At 49.1% G+C, this 26914-nt stretch overlaps 1 protein-coding gene across 2 annotated transcripts in view; it reads left to right on the forward strand.

Moving 5' to 3' along the window:
- GRIK4 (glutamate ionotropic receptor kainate type subunit 4) overlaps positions 1 to 26914 on the forward strand; it is a 493259-nt gene that overhangs the window by 349379 nt on the left and 116966 nt on the right. For both annotated transcript variants that reach the window (XM_059874755.1, NM_001192626.1), the window contains 2 exons: positions 21221 to 21382; positions 26691 to 26843. In XM_059874755.1, the coding sequence (XP_059730738.1) occupies positions 21221 to 21382; positions 26691 to 26843 (315 nt within the window). The remainder of the gene's footprint in view (positions 1 to 21220; positions 21383 to 26690; positions 26844 to 26914) is intronic.

Here is a 26914-nt window from a genome sequence, read left to right on the forward strand (position 1 = left end):
TGTGGTTGGGAATATTTCCTGGAGAAGAGGAGAGGATGACCCATTAGATCGAGGGCCCATGGCTGTTTAGCTAACAGCTCCCTGGATTCCCAAAGAGTAGCCAGGTCCTACAGAAATAACTCCTTTGTGCCCCAGTCTCTATCTTGTTTGGGCAGGATGGATATATGCAGCCAATTTTTCTCCTCTGGGTCCATGTTACTGTCAAGCAGACTGAGCCTGTGTTTATTTTTCTAGAGGTTTATCAGAGAGATTAGCCATAAGTAATTGAAATTGCTAAAATTATTACAGAAAGGGGAGCCAGGGCAGTCAGGGAGGGAAGAAACAAATGATTCCAAAGGATGCAAATGCTCACTGTCCTGCTCTCCTGCTCCTCTCTGTGATGGGCCAACACCATTCATCGTAGGTCTTCCTTAAATGCCAGTTTCTCGAGGCGTTTTCTGCTGACGTCCCCTGTGCTGAGTTCCGTTACACACTCTCAGAGCGCCCTGTCTTCTGCATTTTGTAGCATCCATCTCGAGCAGGAATTCCTTCTTCTACGTCTCACCTTTCCATCAGACCGTGAATTTCATAAAAGAAAGACCAAGTCTGGGCTTTCCCGGTAGCTCAGCAGTAAAGAATCCGCCTGCAATGTGGGAGACCCTGGGTTGGGAAGATCCCCTGGAAGAGGCAATGGCAATCCACTCCAGTATTCTTGCCTGGAGAGTCCCATGGACAGAAGAGCCTGGTAGGTTACAGTCCTTAGGGTTGCAGAGTTGGGCACAACTGAAGTGACTGAGTGCACACACGCACACACACACACACACAAGACCAAGTCTGTCTTGTCCATCACTATACCCCAGTAGCCTACTGGCATATAGTAGGTGCTCAATAAATACTGAGTTAATGAGTGGAGAAGTTCATAACCTTATAGAGTTCTTGGACTAGATGGCTGGCCAGGATTAAGGCTCATCTCCTTCATCCAACAGGAATTCAGCTCATCCCAAGTAAGCCCAATGAGTGCAAAGGTCCCCAGCTCAGCCAGGAGGAGCAGGGCTCAGTGCCCCTTTTCCTGAGGATGCCTGCATTTTCATAGCCCACACGGTAACCACTTGGTCTGGAACACTCTTCCTCCATTCTGGGCCAGACAGATTTGAAATTAAGGGTGTGCAAGTTGCTGAGGCTGAAACTCCAGTACTTTGGCCATCTCATGCAAAGAGTTGACTCATTGGAAAAGACTCTGATGCTGAGAGGAATTGGGGGCAGGAGTAGAAGGGGACGACAGAAGATGAGATGGCTGGATGGCATCACTGACTCAATGCTCGTGAGTTTGGGTGAACTCCGGGAGTTGGTGATAGACAGGGAGGCCTGGCGTGCTGCGATTCATGGGGTCACAAAGAGTCAGACACAACTGAGCAACTGAACTGAACTGAAGTTCAGCAAGGATGGTTTTGTTCAGGATCCAAAACACGGAGTATCAGGGGGTTCTTTTTTTTTGCCACACTATGCAGCATGCAAGATCTTAATTCCCCAACTAGGGATCAAACCCACACCCCTGTAGTAGCAGGGTGAAGCCTTAACCATGGGACTGCAAGGGAAGTCCCCTATCAGGGAGTTCTGGTAAGTGAGAGTGGTGTTGAAACCTGTGGCCCCTGATTGACACCAATACTGACCATAGAAGTGAGAAGGGGCAAAAGAGTACAAGGACTGTGCTGAGTGACCTGTCACCTGGGGCTGCTTCCTCTCCTGGCCACACCTTGCCTGGTTCAGCCTTGGTCAAGCAGCCTCTTCCAGCCAACGCCTGGCACTCCTGAGCCAGAACCCAAAGGTCTCTGAAACAAAACCTCCGCTTTGGGTTTCCAAGATCATTATGAAATTATCTAGTCCCGTCCACCATCCCTATGACTTGGCACACAAGGTTGGTGAGCCTCATGACTGTGTCATGACACAGAGGGTGGAAACATGGCTTAATGGAGGCAGCTGGGGACTCGGATCAGAGAGGACCTGAGCTGGAACCTGGGTCCTGCCATGCATGAGATGTACACATGGCCTGTTACTTAACCTACTGGAATCTCAGTTTTCCCTTCTGTAAAATGGGGATGATAATTCATACACCATCATTTTGTGAGGAACATGGAACATTTCTAATCCTGTCAATATTATTTACTAGGCTGCTAGTAAACATTATTTCCGTTTCTTCCCTCTTTCCCACTTCCCTGTTGAGTATTTCCATACTTAGGCCTCAGCATCCTGGTTTACTATGTCTTAACTTTTGAAAACTCCAAAGCTGCTATCAGAAGCATTTCAAAATTGGTCTGTCATCTAATTGAAGTTACAACTACAGTTCCCAGGGTGCATGAGCCTCTTCCATTTCTTAGAGTCTTTTACTGAAAGCACACACCACACGTACACACACACACACACACACACAAACACACACACACACACACAGCTAGCCAACAACTACAATCCATCAGTTGGACAACTTTCCAGCGCCAGAGCAATTGATTCTAAAGTGTAGTTTATTGTAAAATTATTAAGACTATCCACATATTTCACCTTTATTGAGCCTTTTAGGAGAACCACTCTGCATAATACAGTATACTTTGGTGAATAAATATGTTTTTAGTACAACTAGGAAAGAGTAATGGAGTGAAAGTTCCCCATGTGTCTGACTGAGCTTCCAAGGTACCGCCCCCACCAAATGCAAACTCAGAGAGGGGGCAGGTCTGGCAGTGACAAATGTCCCCTGGGCGTACATGGGTCCAACAGCGTCTTGACGAGAAGCTTTTATTCCAGAATTGTGCTCTCTGGCTGCCAACCCTCCTGTGTCTATTCTCTGAACTGGGCCACAGCTAGAGGGGGTGTGTTCAGGGGAAGTGGCGGGGAGAATTGGAAAAAGATTCAGGAGGCCACGACTGAAAATTATTCTCTGCATTTGCATCTGGGGAAACCGGCTGACAGCTGGAAGTCCCTCGGTCCAAGTTATGGCATTATAAAATGATTAGCTGGTCATGATTAAGCGACTTACCTATGGAAAATGCTGAAGTCAACTCCACTGATTCAGCAAACATTTATTTCGTGTCTGCTGTATGCTGGGAATGCAAGCTGCGGTAGAATGTGGCTTAAAGAGGCAAGAAGTGGAAGCCCAGAGGAAGAGTGTTGAGTGCTTTTTTGGGACCTTGGAGAGAGGTTTACAGATTTGGTTTGCTTTGAATCATTTATTGAGGGAAGGTTATAAAGGAGCGGGATTCCCTGGTGATTCAGATGTTAAAGAATCTGCCTGCAACGCAGGAGACCCGAGTTCAATTCCTGGATAGGGAAGATCCCCTAGAGAAGGGAATGGCTACCCACTCCAATATTCTTGCCTGGAGAATGCCACAGACAGAGGGGCTTGGAGGGCTATAGTCCATGGGGTCGCAAAGAGTTGGACATGACTGACACTTTCACTAGAAAGGTGAATGGGATGATGGCATGTGGTCAGAAGTAAGCATGGTAGGCCTGACAAAGAAAAAGCAGGGTGCCTGCTATAGTTGGAGAGAGGACCTGTGATGCAGAGAGGGGAACCAGAGTTGGCAGAGGAAAGTTCCTGTCAGATGACATTCCGTCTGCCCTGCAAAGTTGTTGGACTTTTTGGCATTAGAAGTTGGCATAGAGACTTCCCTGGTGGTCCAGTGGCTAAGACTCCACACTCCTAATGCAGGGGGCCCAGGTTTGATCCCTAGCCAGGAAACTATTAATATATCCCATATGCCACAACTAGAGAGTTCGCATGCCACAGCACCACAACTAAAGACCCAGTGCAATCAAATAAATAAATAATTTTTAAAAAAGAAGTTGGCCCTGGTAGTTCCAAGGGCTGGTCTTGGCTCTCCCACTAACTGACCGTGTGTGATCTTGGAGAAGTCCTCTCTACCCTGGGGATAAACTGAAGGATCTCCAAAGACCTTTCAGCTCTTAAATTCTGTTGACTTCATGGATTGGGTGAATTTATAGTAAATGAATGGGTTCTCTGGGCATGTGAAGCTTCTGGCTTTCCTCTTCATGGCTTCTAGTGTCCTGGTCTGGTTAGCTTGTCCCTCCACTGCCTTCTGTGTCCCTAGCTCCCCCCACCCCCACCACAGAGGGCAGCACCCCTGGCTCGTGAGGGTCTGGTCCTCTCACCCGCTCTTGCCCAGAAGGCGCTATCCTGCGTCCCACATCCAGGCTACCTCCTCAGAGCCCTGATGGACGAAGGGCCTCGAAATCCAGTTCAGGCCGATATGTGAAGGGCTGATGACAGCACAGAATCTGGGGGGACCTTTGAGAGCATCTCACTGAATCTCATCATTTTACAGTTGAGGGGACATAGCTGGAGTGGGACAGTGACTTGCTCAGCTCTCACAGTGAGTCAGGAGTGGCGGGCAGAAGTCTCCTGACCATGCATTGGCTGGTCAGCGTTAATTGAGCTTGTCAGGAATGCAACCATGAATACAGTCCATTCTCTGAGATGGTCAGGGTCGAGTGGGAGACAAACCCCAACAGAGGATTGAAAGCCAGAGGGTTAAAATAATGAAGCTATCCACAGAGCCTGGCAATCTCATGAAGACTTCCTGGCGGAGGCCACACCCAGTGGGCCCTAAAGAAGCACTACTTCGTCAGGTGGAGAAGGACAGGGGATGGATGTTCTAAACGCACAGTTTAATGCCTTAGACATTCCCTTTTTAACCAAAGCCTCTACCAAGGAAGTGGATCCTATGGGAAATTGTGGATTTGGTGAGGAAGGTATTTTGAGGTGTGGAGGAACTTTCAGAGCCTTCACCTCCCTCCACACAGGCAGCCAAATGCCACCTTCCATGTCCTGTGAAAGGCAGATGAAAAAGAAAGGTGGGAGTCACAAGTGAATCAGCATGCGTCCTAAGTCTCTTCAGTCGTGTCCGACTCTTTGCGACCCTATGGACTATAGCCCTCCACGCTCCTCTGTCTATGGGATTTTCCAGGCAAGAATACTGGAGTGGGTTGCTGTGTCCTCCCCCAGGGGATCTCCCAGACCCAGGGATCAAACTGTTGTCCCGTATGTCTCCTGCATTGGCAGGTGGGATCTTTACCAATGGGCTTCCCTAGTAGCCCAGTCGGTAAAGGGCCCATCTGCAGTGCAGGAGACCCCAGTTCAATTCCTGGGTTGGGAAGATCCTCTGGAGAAGGGATAGTATTCTATCCAGTATGCTTGGGCTTCCCTTGTGGCTCAGCTGGTAAAGAATCCTCCTGCAACGTGGGAGACCTGGGTTCGATCCCTGGGTTGGGAAGATCCCCTGGAGAAGGGAAAGGCTACCCACTCCAGCATTCTGGCCTGGAGAATTCCATGGACTGTATAGTCCATGGGGTCGCAGAGTTGGACACGACTGAGTGACTTCCACTTTCACTTTCTTTACCACTGAGTTAACACCTTTATTGTGGTGCTGAAAGTGAAAGTGAAGTCGCTCAGTCGTGTCCGACTCTTAGCGACCCCATGGACTGCAACCTACCAGGCTCCTCCGTCCATGGGATTTTCCAGGCAAGAGTACTGGAGTGGGGTGCCATTCATAAATGCCTGAGACACCGCACATTCACTTGGGTGGCTGTCAACTATTCTCCCCTTCAAGGTGATGGGCACTGCAGGCCTAAAGAGAGAACCCCAGCTAGGGACTGGACTGGGGACCAGGAGCCCAGCATCTAGGCCTCACAATGAAATCTGGGGTATTACAGGTGACCCTGAAGTTGCCAGATACACATGATTCCTAACGGCGTGGGGTGGTGGGTATGAGAGCAGAATGAGGATTGCCAGGAAAATCAATCAAAACCGAGGGAGCATTCAGCGGGGGTGTGGAAACCCTGGTGGAGGCGAAGAAACCCTGCCCGGTGTCAGAGGAACCAATTATCACTCAGCCCCTTTGCTCGTGTTTGACAAATAGTGTGACAGTGAACATTGGTCCCACGGGGCTCCTGGCACCAAGTTGGAGATATTTGCGTATCATCCATTTAATAGAATTGAAGCTCATTCCTTGCATCTTCCTTGACACACACACACACACACTCCCACATCCATGCCTGTGTGTGTTGCTGGCGGGGTGCACCAGACGGTGCTTGTGAAATAAATCAAATTGAAATAAGAACTAGACTCTGGGGACTACACTGGCTCCATATCTCTAGAAATATAATGGAAATGCCCCCCTCTGATTGCCCAGGCCTTTTGCTTAATAGAGCTTTGGGAAAGGGGAGACCTGCCTTGACCTGAGTCACCAATAGTCCCATTAATTCAATGAAAGATGCCTCAGCCTTCCCTCTGTCCACTGATCCAGCAATTCCCAATAATCCACTATCAAGAGTCTGACCATAAACACCTACCCATTTTCACTAGCTGATATTGTAACAATCATTGCTCCCACGGTACCAGCAAAGTACCAGACACCATGCTAAGTACTTTATGCTCACGATCTTAAATCCTCAAAATGCCACTATGATGTAGGGGCTCCAGTTCCACCAAACAGGGAAGCGAGGCTCAGAGATATTTGTAAACTTTAACTGAGGTCATTCACTCCACAAGTGGTCCAGCTGAGAATTTGCCCTTGACCTCCCTGCCTATCTCAGGTCTTTAACAAACTGCTTTTTATTGCTTTTCCGTGCTGTATGAGTTTTCTGTTGCTGTGAAACCGATTACTACAAAGCCAGCAGCTTAAACCTCACAGCGACTGGCTCACAGCTCTGGAGGTCCACACCACAAGGCTGGGCTCTCCACTCAGGTTGAAATTAAGGTGTTGGCTGGACATGCTCTCATCCAGAGCTCAGGGACCTCTTCCAGGCTCATCCTGTTGTCAGCAGAATTTACATCCTGTGGTTGATTACAGGACTGGAATCTCTGTTTTCTTCCGAGCTCTTGGCTAGGGACTGCTCTCAGCATCCAAAGGTCACCGTCCAGTGCCCTGCTCCTTGTTCTCTGGCAACGCCTCTCATTGTCTATCCTTTTATCAGGTGATGGGGGAGGCGGAAGGGAGCAAATGAAACTCTAGTCCTTGCCCATGAGCCTCCTTCCCCTCCATCTCATCTTGTCCATGACCCACTCTGTGATCTCTCCTTCTCGTCCACGGACAGTCTGCCTCTATCCAGGGCTTCTCATAACTTTGAATCTCTTGACTTCCTCTTCTGCAATGAGCCAGAGAAAACTGTTTTTAAAAAGTTATCGTGCCTGGAGAATCACCCTCTTTTAAAGTCAACTGTGCCATATAGCAGGGCCTCCCAGGCGGCTCAGTCAGTGGTAAAGAATCAGCCTGCCAATGCAGAAGCTGCAGGAGAAGCTGGGTCAGGAAGATCCCTGGGAGGAGGAAATGGCAACCCACTCCAGTATTCTTGTCTGGGAAATCCCATGGACAGAGGAGCCTGGCAGGGGATCTCAAAGAGTCAGATGCGACTGAGCATGTACTTGCCGTATCGCATAGCCTAATCACGGAAGTAAAATTCATCACAGTCACTCACATTCCTAGCGATTGTGTATATGTGGGGCATGGTATCTTTAGAATCCTGCTACCCCATGAACTAATTGTGCAAATTAGTTTATTTTATTTGCTCCTTCCCCTCCGCTCCCCGCTCCACCCCCCATTGCCTGGTAAAAGGATAGACAAGGAGAGACGTTGTCAGGAAACCAGGAGCAAGGCACTGGAGACCTTGGGACAGCAAATGGCACATCCCCTGATAGACGGTGGGCCAGGTTCCCTCCACTGACCCACTGTGGGTCTGTAGGGGGCATACACATTGACTCCCGATGATGCTCTGTAAGCAAGCCCCTGAGAGAAGACAGAACCAGAGCAAAGGGGAAACTGAGGCCCCTGGGACAGCTGAAGTTGCCTCATAGTCTCCTGGCCCTGGGGAATTTGGGCCGCGCTGAGAAGAGTGCTTGGGATGCAATGAATGTTTGGAAAGCATAAAGAGACTGAGAAGAAAATACATTACGGCAAATCTTATTATTATTATTATTACATTATAAGTGCAATTGTATTACAAGCACCATTAGGAGGAGCAAGTGCTGTTATTATTAAGCAGTCCAGCTCCTCTCTCTCCAGCATCAGGCTTCCCTCAATATCAAAGGCATCAGCCACTCAATTAATCACCATCTGAGGCTTTCCCCACCCCCGGCCCTGTGTTTGTAGTGCTGACAGCTCCCATTCACAGCCCAGTAGTAAGTGTGACACCTGCCTGTCCAGCTGAAGCCTCCAGCCATCACCTGCATGGTGGACGCCTCTCCTGTGAGTTTCAAAGCTGGATTTTTATCTTGGCCAAGAATTAAAATCTTCCTAACATCACTCTTGATGATACCTCTCTTTTGCTTAAAACCCTGCAGGAGCTCCCTATCTGTTACCCCAGGATAAAGTCCGAGGCATCTTATTCCTTTTTTTAAAATTTATTTTTAAAATCTTGGCTGCCCTGGGTCCTTATTGCAGCGCATGGACTTTCTATAATTGTGTCATGTGGGCTTAGTTGTCCCATGGCGTGTGGGATCCTAGTTCCCCAACCAGGGATTGAACCTGCGTCCTCTACGTTGGAAGGCGGATTCTCAACTGCTGCACCACCAGGGAAGTCCCCAGAGCAGCCTCTTTGGAATGGACTTCTGACTCTAGCTGTGCCTTTCCCTCCTGCCCAGCACCCCAGCCAGATGGGGTGGCTTGCAATGCCCTGCATTGAGCCAGTGCCTTGCTCCTCCGCAGCTCTGTGCATCCCACCACTTCTCTGTCTTAGAAGCTCCTTCTGCACCTCCTTGCCTGCTGACTCCTGCTCGCCTTTCAGGCCTCAGCTTGCAGTGAGCTTTCAGCTTGGGAAAATCAACAGTCATTTTTATGGCCATGCTGCCTCTCTCTGTGCCCCTGGCACTTGAGCTCAGCACTCTTTGGGACTTGCCTCCACTTGCCCCTAAGGATAAGTACCTTGACAGAGATAGGTTTGCATACTGGTATGTTCCTGGTACCCAAAATGATGTGTGTCCTAGAGAAGAGGCTCCTGGGTTGTTTTGTTTTGTTTAGAATGAGTCAAAATGGCCAAGATCTGAAAAATCACCTGTTGTGTCCATTTCCTTCCTGAGTGTCCAGTGGCTTGGATCCTGGTCTGCTGCTGCTGCTGCTGCTAAGTCGCTTCAGTCATGTCCGACTCTGTGCAACCCCATGATGGCAGCCCACCAGGCTCCCCCATCCCTGGGATTCTCCAAGCAAGAACGCTGGAGTGGGTTGCCATTTCCTTCTCCAATGCATGAAAGTGAAAAGTCAAAGTGAAGTTGCTCAGTCATGTCCGACTCTTAGGGACCCCATGGACTGCAGCCTACCAGGCTCCTCCGCCCATGGGATTTTCCAGGCAAGAGTACTGGAGTGGGGTGCCATTGCCTTCTCCAGGATCCTGGTCTAGCCTTAGTCATATACTTGCTGAGTGATCTCAAGGGTGTCATAGACAGCAAGATGCCCTAGCCCTGTGGGAGGTCCTGCTGCAGAGGTGGGGGAGGAGGCTGCAGAGGTGGGGGAGGAGGCTGAGGCTGCTGAGTGACAGTCTCACTCATCTTCCCCAACAACTCCTAGTATGCCTGCTAAGATGGGGGAGGGAGGGCGTTGTGTCCCTACAAGCCTAAGGCTAATTAATGAGTTGGGAGGGAGGGGGAGCACGGTGCAAACAGAAGTCCTGATCAGTGGACCCTGAGTGCAGGGGACTTCAGAGGTGAGGCATCAGTGCCTGATAGAGGAAGCAGGCCTGCAGAAAAGCCATGGCACCCCTCATCCCAAGGGGAGAACACGAAGCCGCCACCATTTTGTCAGTTTGATCCATTGAGCTCTCAACATCACAGTTAGTAACCACTTACTTAGTTCCCAGAGGCACAGAACATTTCTAAAGCTAAGATGAAGACAGAGCTGCTGGGGTGGAGGTGGAAGGGTTCTCCCCTCCCTGGCCTCTGTCTTCCTTCTTCCTGGGAGCAGATGACTGAAGTCTTTGTAAAGGTGTTTCCACCCTGATGCGTGTTTGCAGATGATCATGAATTCATATAAAGAATGTTTGAGCACTTGCTAAGCACCGGCACAGAGTAAGGTGCAGGGACCAGAGCACTGGACAAGACAGAATACAGTCTGCTTTTGAAGTCCTGTTTGTAGACTCATGCTGGGAAAGAAAAGCAGAGAAGGGACAAGGTTCCTGGGAGGAAGGGCTGTGCATGCTTAGGTCATGGGGATACATGAAGAGGAGACATGCAGGGAGAAGGATCCAGGAAAGCTGGGAGCAGGGAGGTTTAGAATCAAATCTCCCATTAAATGGAATTCACTGACAGGTGTGAATTAGCCTCCCAGCTGCTACTTTCTTCAAAGACCTATTACACAAAAAGCAATCACCTAGAATGCAGAGAGCACAGGCTGTGATGCAGATAAATAGACAGACAGGTACCTGGAGGGAGGGAGAAGATGTGAGGGTACCCAGGAGATTCTGGACTCCTGGTGGCTTCAGTGCTTTCTTGAGAAAGGCTAAGAGGCCACTGTTTTTTCCTTTTCAATTTTTATTTATTTATTTGGCTGAACCAGGTTTTAGTTGCGGCACGTGGGATCTTCAATCTCTGTTGCAGCATGCAAACCCTTAGTTGCGGCATGTGGGATCTAGTTCCCTGGCCAGGGTTCAAACCTGGGTTCCCTACAGTGACAGCAGAGTGTTAGTCACTGGACAACGAGAGAAGCCCCTAAGAGGCCACTTAAAAGACAAAGGCTTGGGTCCTGGCCTCCCCCATACTTGGGTCCCAAGGGAAAATGAATAGCTTAGTCATAAGGAAAGAGCCTCAAAAGTTAAAGGACCAAGCTGCCCATCCAGTAAGATAAGAAACAGCCTGACAGGTGCTCCCTTCCTAAATTCATTCAGTCAACAACCTTGACTTCTTTCTATATGCTTTCCCCCGGGTGGATGCTGCTACTGTAAATACATTGTCTCCAATAGCACCCAATCCTTGGGAAGTTGCTTTGAACAAACTCATGACAGCTTCCCAGATGGTACTAGAGGTAAAGAATCTGCCTGCAATGCAGGAGATGCAAGAGACGAGAGCTTGATCCTTGGGAAGGATCCCTGGAGGATCCTCGGGAAGCTCCCCTGGAGGAGGGCATGGCAACCCACTCCAGTATTCTTGCCTGGAGAAACCCATGGACAGAGGAACCTGGTGGGCTAGAGTCTGAATGAATGAATGAGTGACTGAGCAGTGATGGGATAAAAAGCTCTAAGTGATGATGAGCATACCTGTGAGGACAGTGGCCAGTTCCTGGATGATGGAGGAAGTCAAGGTGAAGAATGAACAGAGGGGTAGACAGGAATCATAGCGTGAAAAGACACATATGTCCAGCTAAGGAGTTTGTTTTTGTCCTGAGTGTAGTAAGGAGCACTGGGAGGTGGGGACGGATTCATGATCAAATGAATTGTTGAGAAAGAGCTCTTGAGCAATAGCATGAAGGAGGAAGCTGGAGAAAGGCAAAACTGGAGGAGGGGAAGCCAATTCATTCAAAGTCCAAGAACAAGCTTGTGAAGATCTGAATTGAGGCAGAAGCTGTTGGGATGGCGAGCAGGGGACAGATTCAGGAGATGTTAAAGAGGTACAGCGTTTCCAGTGACAACCTAGTGCCTGCAAACATGGATGAGATGGGAGCGTGAGAAGGGGAGAAGTGGAGAATGAGCTCCAGATCCTAGCCTGAATGATGGGTGGGTGATGGTGACGTTCACAACTAGGTAACCAAGGGAGGGGATTAGATTGGGGTGGAACAATAAGAAGTACAAGTTTAGGAGTGATATTGTCAAGGATATCTTCCATTATTCCAGCTTCATAATAATGGCTTAAGAAATCGGAAGCCTTTGGTGTTCTCAGTACTCCTGGGAAAGTTGTCAGTCATGAACAACCTCAGTGGAGGGCTTGTGCATTTGAGTTTATGCTGTATCCTTCACTGGTGGCTCAGATGGTAAAGGATCTGCCTGCAGTGTGGGAGACCCTGGGTCAGGAAGATCCCCTGGAGAAGGGACTGGCAACCCACTCCAGTATTCTTGCCTGGAGAATTCCTTGAACAGAGGAGCCTGGTGAGCTACAGACCATGGGGTTGCAAAGAGTCAGACACCACTGAGGAACTAACACCACTACTACTATTGACTTAACCTTCTGCTGAGCCCCAGGAGGGAGGAATGGGATTATAAGTGCGGATCTTGAATGCCAAGTACCTGGACCTTAATCCCAGTCTGTCTTTTGAGCAAGACACTTAACTCCTAGGCACTTCAGTGTCTCCTTCCATCAGATGGGTATGTGACTAAAACCCACTCTCTCCACACCAAGTGTGCTGGTGAGGACCAGAAGAGGTGCAGGAAAGTGCCTTACGAGTTTTGTAGAGTTGTGCCAATGGAAGCAGTTGATGTTATGGTCCTCAATGACAAAGTAATGTTTAATAAATGACTTCTGATTTGGATGATAGGAGGTTGCTGGTCTCCTCTCCCAGGAAGTTAGGGGCGGGGCCTGAGCATGAAGCAGAGATCAGAGGTTGAGTCTTGGGTGAAAGCAACGGAGGAACAAGGGACTGCTTAAAACACCACTGTGTGAGTATGAACCAGTTCTGGAGCAAAGGGTCTGCAAAGAAGGACAGTTAAAGCCCAACTGGGTCTGGGTAGTGGGATCCAAAGAGAGTGCAGAGGCTGTAGAGGCATCATCAGGGTGGCACTTTTAAAAGTTGCCTGTGGCCCTGGCAGGAAGGGAGATGTTGAATTCTCAGGCCTCCATGCAAGATCAGAGAGATCTTCCATCTTCCTCCATGACAAATCTGTAGGGAAGACAGAAGGCTCCCTCCCCACCCTGTCATCCTCATTGCTTGTTAATGATGCCTGAAAGTGCACACAAAATGCCTTCCTTGAGCTAGTGTATTGTTATACTAACAATACTAATAATTTCAAGAAGTTCTTTTCATATTTCTGATCTATATAGCGCTTTCCTATATATCACTGTTATCTCTTTTAAGTCTCACAGCCAACACTGTGAAGTGTGATTTTCCCTATTTTGTAACAGAGTCCTGTCTAATGAAAAGAGACTAAAATAAAGAGATTGAAAAATTAAAAAGCAGAAATTGGTTTTTGGAATTTGGGACTCCAGTGAAGCTCCAGTGAAGAAAATCTGGGACAAAATACCAGCAGACAGTGTCTGATTTAACATGTTGTGACTCCACATCCATACCCACTCTCTCCAGCACAGTTATTGTCCGCATCATTTAATGAAACCAAAGAACCAGCTTCTGGTTTCACTAAGTTTCACTGGGCTAGAGATATAGCAATGAGCAAGACCACCCACAGGCCAGCAGGAAAGCTTTTGCAGCTCAGATGATGGTGATCAGGGATGACCAAGGCTCCTAAACCAGTGCTGGCTGAAGTCAGCCAAGTGCATGAAGCTGATTTTAACTGCCTACTTCTCTATGCATGTTAGCCATTCATGTCTTCAGTCACAATGCTTTTCTTTCTTTTATAAAAAAACTTTTCATTTTGTATGGGGTTATAGCCAATTAACAGTGTTGTGATAGTTTTTGGGTGAACAGGGAAGTGACTCAGCCATACATACACATGTATCCATTCTCCCCCGAACTCCCCTCCCATCCAGGCTGCCATATAACACTGAGCAGAGTTCCCTGTGCTAGACAGTAGGTCCTTGTTGGTTATCCGATTATACTGCATTTATTTCTAATTCCTCCCCACCTGAAACCTGGTGTTGTCTCGTATTCCTTCCTGGGATTCTTTGTGCTGAACAGACATGGCATGGGGCAAACCTCAGCTCTCGCATGTTCTCAAGATCAGTTTTAGTTGCTCAGTCTGGAGCCACACCAATCCCCAGGACCCTTTGTAATTAAAATGTTTCTCAGGCAGAGATTTAGTTGATGTTGGATAATCTCTTTACTCTCTTGGACGACGAGTATTCATTTTGTAACTGCAAATCTTAGACCAGAAGTCATTGCTCTTAAAGTCGAGTTGTATATTCTGAAGTGAATTTTAATTCAATTTTGCCAGCTCTTGTACAGCACAGTCAGCATGAACTCATAGTACCCTTGACCCTTGATGCCCGGCTCACAGGGATGAATAAGGGGTACAAACATATAAACCACTGGGTCTGGGTCTGTTTACAGCTGTGTGACCTTGGAAAACCACTCATTCCTCTGGGTCTCTGCTTCTTCAGCTATAAAATGACACTGATAACTCCCCTGTGGTAGGGCTGCTATAAGAATGGATTGAGATCCTGCACAGGCAGTGCTTAGTTCTGCCAGGCACACAGTTGGTGGTCAATAAATTGTCACAGCTATTATTATTATAATTATTGCTTTGTTAGGATTATTTATGGTTGGAAGGTCTGGAACTGCAACTCAAGCCTTCTGTCTCCACACAAATAGCCACACCAAGCAATTAACACCTTATGGTGACTGACTTAGCCAAACTTTTCTTATTTGGCAAGTAGCTAAGGATAGCTTTTTGCAGGGTGAGGAGGGGAGGGAAGAAGGGAGGAGAAACCCCCAGGCCAGATAGTTCACTTTGTCCAGACCTAAGTGGAGTGTGGGGACCAGGAGGAGGGAGGAGAAGGGACAGCGTGGAGGATGGACTGCACTAGCCATGGATTATCCCTGTAAGGTGGATGCTCTGATCTGCATTTTACAGGTGAGCAAGGCTACTCAGTTGCTCAAGATCACCTAACCCGTATGTGGCAAAACAGGATTCGAACACAGACTGTCTTATTTCAAAACCTTTTTATTATATCCTGCTGTCGCCTGATGGGATCGCCACATGGCACGACTCCAGGGGGCGCCATGCACGAATGGCAGCTGGGGCTTGTGCTATGTCGTGGCTGAGTCTCCCAAGGTCCAAGGGGTAGGTTACTTAATAGACAAAGGAGAGATGAGGAAGGCCTGACCTGGCAGGATTGAAAAGGAAGGGGTAGAGATACAGGACACAGATTGACTAGATATAGAATTGAAAGAAGAGGGGGCGGAGGCTGTCTTTGAAGTGTCTAGCTTAGGTGGCCCTGGCAATGGTCAGGCCGCTGGGGGCTCAGAAACTGGGAGAAGAAACCAAGGAAAAGGGGTTCGTGGGCAGAGAGTATGAAATGCCCTTCCCCCACTTCCCCATTTCACCTGCATCCAGGCCCAGACAGTGAAAGGTTAGGAGATGGACTTGACTCCAGGACATGGTCTGGACCTGTGTTTTGATTTCCTGTTTTTCTTCTTAAAGTCAAGTACAGAGGCTGAGTCCAGATCATGAAAAACCCTTGTGCTTTTAACCTTAGTCGGCTGACCTTGTCCCTCACCCCTCTACCCTGCTGCCCACACTCAGCTTGCCCTAGCTCCTGGCCTGGTGGATGAGCAGGCTGTAGGGCCATGGAGTGGTCCTTGCAACTGACTGGAGTGGAAGGCTGTAGGCAAACCAGGACATTGGAAGTGTCACAGCTGCTGGACAAAGGGGGCCATTCAGCTGATCCACAGCACTCATGTGACGCTCCATCCTTTATGCATGAGGCCTTCCTCCCAGGCCTGTTGTAAACACCCTTCAATTTCAGGTAACCCTCTCCAGTATTCATTTGTGGTCATGACCTGACCTTCAATTGCAGCTATTCAGACCCCTGAAAATCACTGTATACAGAAGGATACACATGCACACACGATCCCATATGCTTACACATACACAAATGTGTGCACATCTATAACTTTTTAAATAAGAAAGCCCAGTGATAAGAAAACAAGCTGTTAGGAATTTGCTTTTCAAAATATAATAATGTAACTTGCAGAGGACAATCGAGGGATGGTCACCATCCTGCTCATGTTCTTATACCTTCTGTAGGAATAAGACTGAGCAGAGTCAGGCATAGTGAGGACCCCAGGACTTTGAAGCATCTTCCATCCACAGCCTCAAGCAACATTCACCAAACTGCTTCCAGGTATTAAGCACTATGCTGGGTGCAGTGGAGGTTTCAGAAATGAGGCAGAGAACTTCCCTGGCCGTCCAGTGGTTAAGACCCTGCACTCTCAATGAAGGGGGCACAGGTTTGACCCTTGGTCAGGGAATTAAGATCCTGAAATCCTTGGATGAAGCCAGTTTTTTTTTTTTTAATGGGGACTTCCCTGGTGGCACAGTGGATAAGAATCTGCCTGCCAATGAAGGGGGCATGGGTTCAATCCCTGGTCGGGGAAGATCCCACATGCTGCAGAGCAACTAAGCCCGTGTGCCACAACTATTGAGCCCAAATTCTTGAGCCCCAGCCTGCAAACAGTAACTACTAAGCCCGAATGCCACAACTACTGGAGCCCACGCACCCTAGAGCCTGTGCTCTGCAACAAGAGAAGCCATTGCAATGAGAAGCCTGCACATTGCAACTGCAGAGTAGCTCCCACCCGCCACAGCTAGAGAAAAGTCCAACAGCGGTGAAGACTCAGCACAGCCAAAAATAAACAAATAATAAATGGGTCAGGTACATCCCTGCTCTTAGGAACACACAGGCCTTGGGAGGAAGAGGCCATGGACGTGAAAATATATTGGCACTGCCAGTGCTGTCACAAAACCACATGCTGTTGGAGTAATTGAAGACTTGGTCTTGGCCTCTGTGCCAGCACTTGGCCTTACCAGGTGGCCATGGGCTCTGTTCTTCACCCTGGTTCCCCTGGTCTCGTGACGGTGATGGAATCTACTCACATTGGGAGCAGAGACCTTAAGATTTCCCTCCCCAGCACATTTATAAGAGAACCAAGGTTCCCATGAGAACCAGATCTACCCCAGGGCTCCTAACACTTTGTCATTTCAGTTAAGGTCACAGCCAGCCTGGGAACACACCTGGAGAGCACAGGACACCTGGATGAGGCCAGGGTGCATTCTTAGCTAGAGCTCTCGGTGGAAAGCAGGAGCCAGAGGGTCTATGCTCCCCTCTCATCCTGAAATTGGTTGATCTTGTATAATACCCCCTCAGCCAAATGATACCCTCCCTATGACTTGATTTGATTTGGGGGTTATGATTCATGTTTCCCTAAATATGTTTAGAATTGTTGTTCAGTTGTTGCTAAGTCATGTTCTACTCTTTGTGACCCCATGGACTGTAGCATGCCAGGCTTTCCTGTCCTTCACTATCAAATGCTCAAACTCATGTCCATTGAATCAGTGATGCCATCCAACCATCTCATCCTCTGTCACCCCCTTCTCCTCCTCCCTTAATCTTGCCCAGCATCAGGATCTTTTCCAGTGTGTCAGCTCTTTGCATCAGGTGGCCAAAAAACTGGAGCTTCAGCATCAGTCCTTCCAACGAATATTCAGGGGTGATTTCCTTTAGGATTGACTGGTTGGATCTCCTTGCCATCCAAGGGACTCTCAAGAGTCTTCTCCAGCACCACAGTTTGAAAGCATCAATTCTTTAGCACTCAGCCTGCTTGATGGTCCAACTCTCACATCTGTGCATGACTATGTAGCATGTTTAAAACAGCATTTCCCACTGCACAGTCTATAGAACACTCCTGCGAGACATCCATAGGTTTGGTGGGGAAAGTGTTCCATGGTTAGAGCTTAGAAAGTCCCAGGTTAAACAAAATTAAGCTGCTTACGGTAGGACTTCTTTAACCCTTTCATGTGCTAGTGTGCGTTGTCAATCTTGAACATGTGTTTAGAATATGCCAGGTTTGCTCCCCTTATTTGAACATGGAAACTTGTTTTATTGAAACTTCTGTACACACTTCCCAGAAAAGCTAGTGTCCTAAGAAACACACTTTGGGAAATACTAGAACTTAGAAGATTTTCTTTGTATACAAACTGGCAGTGGGCAGCTGTTTCCCATTTTCACTTAGACACCAAGCTTCAGCAGCAGCAGAAGACTGTAAGTTTAGACAGAAAGAAGCATTTCTTAACAGTGAAGATGCTTAGAGAATAGAAGCCTGAAGTGTCCTGGGAAATTACAATAGAAGAACACTCCACCCCTTTCTTGTCCTTTCACAAGCTCTCCCATAGGTCGTTATAAATAGGATGGATTATCAAGGAAGCTCCTGGATCTTTTTATCTTAAGGGGGCCTTTGAAAATAGGATATAATTGGAGGATGAGAAGGTAGTTATTAAAAGGCGGGAAGACAGGTTGTCTGACTTTGGGATGGGCTGTCTCTAAGTGTCTGTAATTAATTCATTCATTCTTACTCAGCTCGGGCCATGCATTTCAAGGAAACACCTTTTGAACTCAGGTTTCCAAGACGAGTGGAACTAAAGAAGTAGGAAGCTAGAAGCTTCCCACAATCTTGTGGTAGCATGTTCGTAGCCGTCGCATGTTGAACATGTCTTATGTGCCAGAGATGATACGCCTGGTGCATGCCTATTATTTGTTCCTTGAACAACCTCTGAGGTTGCTGTCATTGTTGTTGCCACTTTAAATGAGGATCTGAAGCCCAGATCATACATAGCAGTATAGTGCAGCCCCTGGATTTGAACCCAAAGCGCTTACCATGTGTCCCCGTACTGCCACTGTGAGTCTAGACATCAAGGTGTCAAAGTGAAAGTGAAAGTTGCTCACTTATATCCAACTCTTTGCGACCCCATGGACTATACAGTCCATGGAATTCTCCAGGCCAGAATACTGGAGTTGGGTAGCCTTTCCCTTCTCCAGGGGATCTTCCCAACCCAGGGATCGAACCCAGGTCTCCCACATTGCAGGCGGATTCTATACCAGCTGAGCCACAAGGGAAGCATAAGAATACTGGAATAGGTAGCCTATCCCTTCTCCAGGGGATCTTCCTGACCCAGGAATCGAACCAAGGTCTCCTGCATTGCAGGTGGATTCTTTACCAACTGAGCTATCAGGGCTTCCTTGAAATGGGCCTTCTTCCACCCTGCTGTGCATGTGAGGATAGGGCGGGGTAGGGGGTGGGGTGGTGGTGACGAGCTGCCCACATTGACACAGAAGCCGAGGGAGAGGGGACATCTCCAGCTCCCCCAACACCAACCACAGCTGGGGAGGCCCCTCGGTTGCCTGACAGCAGCCTGGCTCTGCACCCCACCACCCCGTCCTTGCCAGATGCTCTCTCCTCGTTAGCCATCTGCACCCTCGTGTCTGCTGATAGCCCATAGTGCATGGGCAGCTGCCCTGTTAGAGACGGGAGACATATCAGCTTATGAATCAATACATTCTCTGACACGTCCGGGTTCCCCTGACGGGGATGTGGCAGGATCCAAAAGACACTTAATCCTTATCCCACTCCATGCTGTCAGCGTTTGGTGGCTCCAAAGGCATCTTTGTAACTTTAGTCTGCAAGCTGCAGCTAATGAGGCTGGACTCCGGGCACAGCGCAGGCCCATGGCCCGAGGGCTTGGCCGTGGCCATGGATGTGAGTGAGTGAGTTTGCCAGGGATGTGACAGGGGCCTGGAGGAACTAAGTCTTAAGACATGGAGGCCGCCTGAAGAAGAGCTGTGTTTCTGCTCGGCTACAAAGCAAGCCCACGGCACCTGCCATCTGTCATGTCAGACGGAGTGGCTGATGGGTTAGTCCTGGGGTCTAACGACCATGTGCCCAGAGGGTGCAGAGCTGTGTGTGAGGCATGTGGAATAAATGTATGATGAATGTGAATTCAATGTACAAGGATGACCTGACCTGCATGTGAAGGCATTATTTCAGGAGCAGGGATTGGTGAGCTGAATAGCCCACACTCTCCTGCCTGGTTTCCCTGTATAGGACCAGGGGGACTTTGGGGGTCCAGGGCTCTGACCTCAGCCCTGCCTGAGATAGGGGTGCTTCTCCCTGTGACACTAACTAGCCTCCTTGAGACTCATGCCTGCAGTTTTTAGCTGAGTGAAACCATGGCTCCAGCCACATGATGGGTGAGGACCACACATCCTGGGAGCATTCCCTTGAGTATCTACATGCCACTGCCCCACATGGGGTTTCCCTAACTGCCTCATCTCAGGGAGCAACCCCCATTCTAACCCCATAGATATCTGACAGTGCCTGGGTGCTAAGTCGCTTCAGTTGTGTCCGACTCTATGACCTCATGGACTGTAGCCCACCAGGCTCCTCTGTTCTTAGAATTCTCCAGGCAAGAATACTGAAGTGGGTTGCCATACCCTTCTCCAGGGGATCTTTCTGACCCAGGGATCGAAACTGTGTCTCCCTGTGGCTCCTGCATTGCAGGCAAATTCTTTACTGCTGAGCCACCAGGGAAGCCCTATCTGACAGTATACGTATTTATTTGTTTGCTTACAGTCTGTCTCGTCCCCTAACCTGCAAGGTCCTGAACATCAGGAAATGTGTTTCTTGTTCATATATATTCCGTGTCTAGAACACCCTCTGGGCCCGTGTCTGGCACATAATTAGCACTTCAATATTTGTGAAATGAATAAAAAATAATAATAATAAAATGAAGGCACAGCCCTACCTGCAGATGTTCAGGTGGAGATTCTTAGAAATACAACATGATCTTCTTACTCCTTGGCTGACTGAGCCTTCAGGTCCCATCACTATTAGGATAAAGCGCAAGCTCCCCGACCCAGGAACCAAGCCCTGTGCTCCGGCCCCTGCTGACATCTCCCACTCCATCTCGCACGGTCACCCCACCCTCATGTATCCTGGTTCTGACCCAGTGCCTCTCAAACTTTGATGTGCATATGACCTTGGACCCTGCTAAAAATACTGGGTCCTGGGCCTCAGCTTCTGAGATATGGATTCAGTTGGTGTTAGGTGGGATGCAGGCATCATCACTTTTTTTAAAAAAGATACCCAGGTGAGTCTGTGGCAGGCGTTCTGTGGACATGCTTTGAAGAGCGATGCTCCTGTGAAAGTATCCTGCAGGCGCCCACACACTGTCTCACCTCCAGGTCTTTGTATCCATGGTGAATCCTGTCTGGAATAGCCTTGGTCCACTCACATTTTCCACCCAGAAAATGCTGAGCATCCTTCAAGACAGCTCATGGGTCACACCTTCTGCACACACCATCCTGCCTCTACCAACTCATTCGTGTTTTTCTTTCTTTCTCCAGCCAGAGCATTGTACACATGCCTTTTGTAGAGATCATTCTGCTCATTTCTCCTTTCTCCCTCCCTGCACCCCTACCCTGTGAGCTATTTGAGGAAGAACTCTCTGCCACCCCCGGACCCTGACGCCCAGCAGAGCACCTGGCAATGCTGTCCATCTGGCTAGGCTGCACTCCCTAGCTATGAGCCTGCAGAGCCCACCCACCCTGCCCTCCCTGACCCTGCTCTGCCCTGCCTGCTGCGTCTTTCAGGAGTTCTCGCTCCAGCGGATGGACAGTCTCGTGGACGATCGAGTCAACATTCTGGGCTTTTCCATCTTCAACCAGTCCCACGCTTTCTTCCAAGAGTTTGCACAGAGCCTCAACCAGTCCTGGCAGGAGAACTGTGACCACGTGCCCTTCACGGGGCCCGCAGTAAGTGCCCACCAGGCCCCTCCCTGGTGCCCCTTTGCTGCCAGCACCCCCTCTGTGAGCCAGCCCCTCCCCCCAAATACAGCCCATCCTGGACTCCAGCCTTCTCCAGGCCCAGCTCAAAAGTAGATCATACAAGTGCTGGAAAGTGCTTACAAGGGACACTTTGGGGGAGAAGTCAGCAGGTTGGGAGCATGTGGAGGCCCCAGACTGTCATTTAGTGATTGTGGCCAGACTCCTGTTGACGCTGTTGCTAAGACCCACTGAGTTTCGGATCCAAGAATCTTACATTGGAAGGGCTTTAGCTGATCTGTTCCTTCATCTCTCAGATAGACTGAAGCCCAGGCATGGAGATGAGGGAAGGGGATGTGGGGATCTTGTTCAGGGGCAAACACTAAGCCTTTTCCAAGTGAAACTAGAGTCTGATACTCCTGGCCCTGTGCCGTGGACCATTGCCCCCAGTGCAGCTCATCCAGAGAGGCTTCCTTTGTGCTTTTACCTGCGTTTTTCCTCCCTGCACTTCGTTCCCTGTGTGTGTGTGATGGAGGCAGAGATTTCCCTGGCTGTTCTCCACTGGGTCCAATGTCCTTACTCTCTGGGGCCTATCAGGGATCTCTGCTCATGTTCATTTATTACAAGGCATGTTCTCTGGAAGTGGGCTTGTATGGCTTTCTAGATCTGTCCTAGCCAGGTTAGAGTTAAGCCTCCCAAAGCCCCATGAGGTTGTTCATGTGATGCTCACATAACTTTCCAAAGGTCAGAACTCTTGCAAAGCTCAAGGAGCTTTGATCAGGGAACCAACTGAGAGGAGGCATGAGAACTTGAGCTAGAAGGTTCTCAGGGTTACCAAGCGCATTCTAGCAGGGTGTTTTAGGCCTGAAAGAGGGAAGATGCCATAGGAAGGATTTGCTGGGGCGAAACACCTGGAGGAAGGGAGTCCTCACCCCCAGTTGCTTAAGGCGCAGTGACAAGTCCTCAGGCATAGGGTCATAGGTGGGACCTTGCTCACCCCTCCTGGGAGGAGTGCAGCCCTGTGCCCCTGGTCTTGTCCGTGGGTCTTGCACTCATCACTCCAGTGTTGTAATGAGGTGCTCATTACACCTCACAGAGGCTGTAGCACAGCCTCTTCAGAGGCTCATAGCACATTATCCGGAAGTGAAGTAAAGTAAAGTGAAAGCCACTTAGTTGTGTCTGACTCTTTGCGACCCCATGGACTGTAGCCCACCAGGCTCCTATGTCCATGGGATTTCCCAGGCAAGAATACTGGAGTGGGTTGCCATTCCCTTCTCCAGGGGATCTTCCCAACCCAGGAATCAAGCCCAGGTCTCCCACATTGCAGGTGGATTCTTTACCAGCTAAGCCACAAGGGAAGCCCAAGAATACTAGAGTGGGTAGCCTATTCCTTCTCTAGTGGATCTTCCCAACTCAGGAATCAAACAGGAGTTTCCTGCATTGCAGGTGGATTATTTACCAACTGAGCTAAGAGGAGGCAAAACCTGCCGCCTCCTCTCCAACCCAAACCAGTCCACATTTGGCATCTGGCCTAGTGACATTAAAGGTCCTGGTGCCACGTTGCCAGTGTCCCTCTGAGGGTTTCAACCCTGCCATTTGTGTGCACATTGACCACAGACAGGCAGACAGGTGGCCCTGGGCACCTGGCTCATGCCCACCTGACACCCTGGCCAGGTGGCACCACTAACAGGGCTATGGGACCAGCTTGGGCTGTGCTCACATGTGCTGACAAGAGGCATGGGACCTGGATTCAAATCCTGGCTCTGCTGTTTTCTCGCTGTGTGATCTTAGGTAGCTATGTAACCCTCCTGGGCCTCAGATTCTTTTTCTGTCATTTTGCGGAATTAGGTTTGACCATCTTAGAGGATTATTGTGAAGATAAAATGCGATATGATTCCATCCTCAATTTTATTGCATAATGTAAAGAGTACAGATATGCATTGAATTAATTTATTTAACATTCCATCTGCTGGATACTTTGAGCCACACATTCCCTGGTGGCTCAGACAGTAAAGAATCCGCCTGCAATGCAGGAGACCCAGGTTCAATCCCTGGGTTGGGAAGATACCCTGGGAGGATCTACCCACAGAAGGGAATGACTACCCACTCCGGTATTCTTGCCTGGAGAATTCCATGGACAGAGAAGCCTGGAGGGATACAGTCTGTGGGGGTCGCAAAGAGTAGGACACGATTGAGTGACTAACACTTCACCACTTCTTCCACTACATGCACTGAATGAACTTATTTAACATTTTATCTGGCAGATATTTCAAGAAGCATTAGTAAGTATATCAGGTAGCTTTTGCAACACCAGCTTTGTAACAACCAGCACCCAGATCTCACCAGCTTACAAAATAAACATTTATGGAGCTCGTGCATCTGAGGGTCAACCAGGGATCAGGTCATCTAAGCTGGCTCAGCAGGGCAGCTCTTTTGATCTGGCTGAGCTCATTCAATGCCTAGGAGTCGGCTGATCAGGCTGGGGCTCCACATAGCTCCCATCCTTCTAGCCCAGCAGGCTGGCCTGGCATGTCCTCTCATGGTGGTGGCAGGAGGGTGGCAAAGCAAGTGGAAATGCACAAGACCTCTGAGTCCTAGGCTCCCAGGATGAGCACACTGTGACTTCCACCTCATTTTGTTGGCCAAAGAAAGCCACACTCACGGACTCAGAGTCAGGGAGTGAGAACAGAGAACAGATAGAATGCCGAACCACTGATGCTTGAAATATTCCCACCTGGACGTCTTCCTCTTCGTGGCACCCTAACAACAGACAAGAGCATCATGCTGCCCTATTGAACAAATGAGAAAACTGAGGTGCAAGAGTGCCGGGGGCCTTGCGGAGGCCCTCCAGAGGACGGGGCCACAGCTAAGCCTCGGCTCTAGCTTACAGAACCTTCCAGCCACGATGTCTGAAGGGAAGGCGATGTAGGAACTCCTCCCCTTGACGAATGTGAAGCTCATCTTTCCCAAGGCTTCTCGCTCTAGCACCTACCTTTTGAAAAGCGGTGCCTCTTCCTGTCTCTTTGGAGGCGGAAATTCCCAGCACAAACAGCCTAGCTCCTTCATCTGCCGGGAGCTGGAAGGCGAGAAAGAATCAGTTCCAGGAACACACAGCCCGGTTTGTCTCCCCACTTCAGCTTCCTAAAGAGATGCTCCATCTGGGAGGAGCCGCTCTCCTCCTCTCTCTTTCCTCCACGGTCCTCTCCTCCTCCATCAGTTCTGTTCTCTTTTTCCTTCTTATCTCCTCCCCCCTCACTCTGCCCTTTCCACTTTCCTTTGTCACTATAACCTCCTCCCCTTCTTGCTCTTTCTGTTCTTCTTTCTCTCCTGCACTCCACATTTTCTTTGCATTTTCTTCTCTCTTACTTCTTTTTCTCCCAACTGGAGTGTGTCTCCCTCTCTTCCTCATCTTCCCTGTTGGGCCCATGATGTTCCAGGTGGAGCTTGTTGGAATGGGGGCCCAGTTCCAAGGGCACAGAGAGGGAATGGCTGTACAGAAGGGTGACCACCAAAAAAAAAAGCGCTCAGTGCTGCCCCCACCAGGCCGTGCCTGCCTGGCGGCTGCCAGCAAACCACAACCATGCTTCCCGCCTGAGCAGAAGACAATCTTGAACGAAGACACGTCCCTGCTAATTTCATATGCCACTCCCATTCATCACGCAGCAAAGAACAAAAATCGTAGAAAATCATTAAAATTACAGATGGCTAGATTAAGTAATTAGAATTTGGGCTAAAACAGCTGTTTGTAATTAAGTGTTTATTTCATTGAATAAAACCCAGATTGTAAGAACTATTCCATGAAATTTTAATGATTCCTGTCCTGGAATTGTGCTGGGGATCAGAGTTTAAGGGACAGAAGTTCAGAGACAAACGGACACCCAAGAGGACTCTGGGAATCCATTGGTCTGAGGGTGTTGGGGAATATAAGGGTTACAGTGGTGTGTTTAAAAGATACTCATACTTTTATTCCAGTGGATGAAGAAATTCAGCTGCTATTCCTTGAGTCAGATTGATTCATCTTAATTTATACAGTCTTTCATTCCCCTAAACAATTTACAAACAGCTTCAAAGAAGACAGCAATGAAGAAACAAATGAAAATATAAAAACAAGAGAATCGTGGGTGTTTGCCAAGGAACATTTTGAGCCAAGAAAGAGGAGAGGATTTTAAATGAGAATTGAGTCGTTTGGGGGGGTTAATATTTAGAAGAGACAGGACAGGAGAAGCAGAGACAGGACCTAGAGACATGCCCACATAGATGGGGAACAGAAGCCACAGAAAGACAGCAAGGGCTCCGAAAGGGAAACAGGATGGAAGATGGAAGGAGCAGGGATGGTGGGCTTTGCAGACCCAGGAGCAGAAACATGGATGGAGCGCTAGTTAGGTACCAGGACTTTCCCCACCTGCAGTGCCAAATGCTTTCCAGAGCTAAATCAGTAAATAATAGTAGAGGGAGAAAGAAATTGGGAGATCCAAAAGATGCTTCAGAATGGAGACCTGCAGTGGGATGGAAAAGCTGATGAGCCAGAAGTTAGATAATAGGCTCTCACACCTTTGGAGGTGAAATTGGTGATGGGGGATGGGGTGGGAGGAATAAGCTGGAGGAGTGTGGATGGAACACAAGGTTTCCGAGAAGCTGCTGGAGGATCCCAGTGAGAGACCTGGGCTGATTGCCAGGAGCCTGGGAGAGAACTGTCTGGTGATAGACGGAGGACCCTTGGAGACTAAGCTGGGAAAAGAAGATGTTCAGGGCTTAGGAGGTTTCAGGAGCTCAAGGCAGCCCAAGCTGGACCACAGAAAGGACTCATGAAGCCCAGAGCACACTGGGGATACATCACCTGGGTCACCTCTCTGAAGACAAGATACAGATGGAGAGAAGACAGGGACTTTGAGGATGGTCCTTCCATCCTCTTCCTCCTCCTCACCCCCAGCATCCCTTGTTGGAGTTGTAATTACTTAGAAGCACCTGAAGAATCTCAAAGGCCAAATGCCAGAGAATACTGCAGATAAGCACATGCTGATCTCTCGGCATCTGGATCGTTTGCTAATGAGGGAGCATCAGCCAAGATAACCGCATCCCAGACGACGTGGGAAGCGGCAACCATGTGGCAGGAAAGAGCTTGGGGCCTGGTGGGAGGATGCGAGAAATGGCGTGGCGAGCTGTGTCTGCAAGTCTCCAGGGAGAGGTGGACCCAGGGCAGACACGCCCTCACTTCTTTGTTTTGCTTTTTCTTCCTCCTCCTTTCTTCCTCCTTTTCCTTTCCCTCCTTTACACCCACCACTTTGTCTCTCCACCTCAGCTGTCCTCGGCCCTGCTGTTTGATGCCGTCTATGCTGTGGTGACCGCGGTGCAGGAGCTGAACCGCAGCCAGGAGATCGGTGTGAAGCCCCTGTCCTGCGGCTCGGCCCAGATCTGGCAGCACGGCACCAGCCTCATGAACTACCTGCGCATGGTGAGGGGCGGTGGGGACCCTGCAGGCCACGCCCAGCCTGCAAGGGGCAGAGTCCGGGGCGGGGACACTGT

Source organism: Bos taurus, chromosome 15, assembly GCF_002263795.3.
Source record: "Bos taurus isolate L1 Dominette 01449 registration number 42190680 breed Hereford chromosome 15, ARS-UCD2.0, whole genome shotgun sequence".
Lineage (NCBI taxonomy): Eukaryota > Metazoa > Chordata > Mammalia > Artiodactyla > Bovidae > Bos > Bos taurus.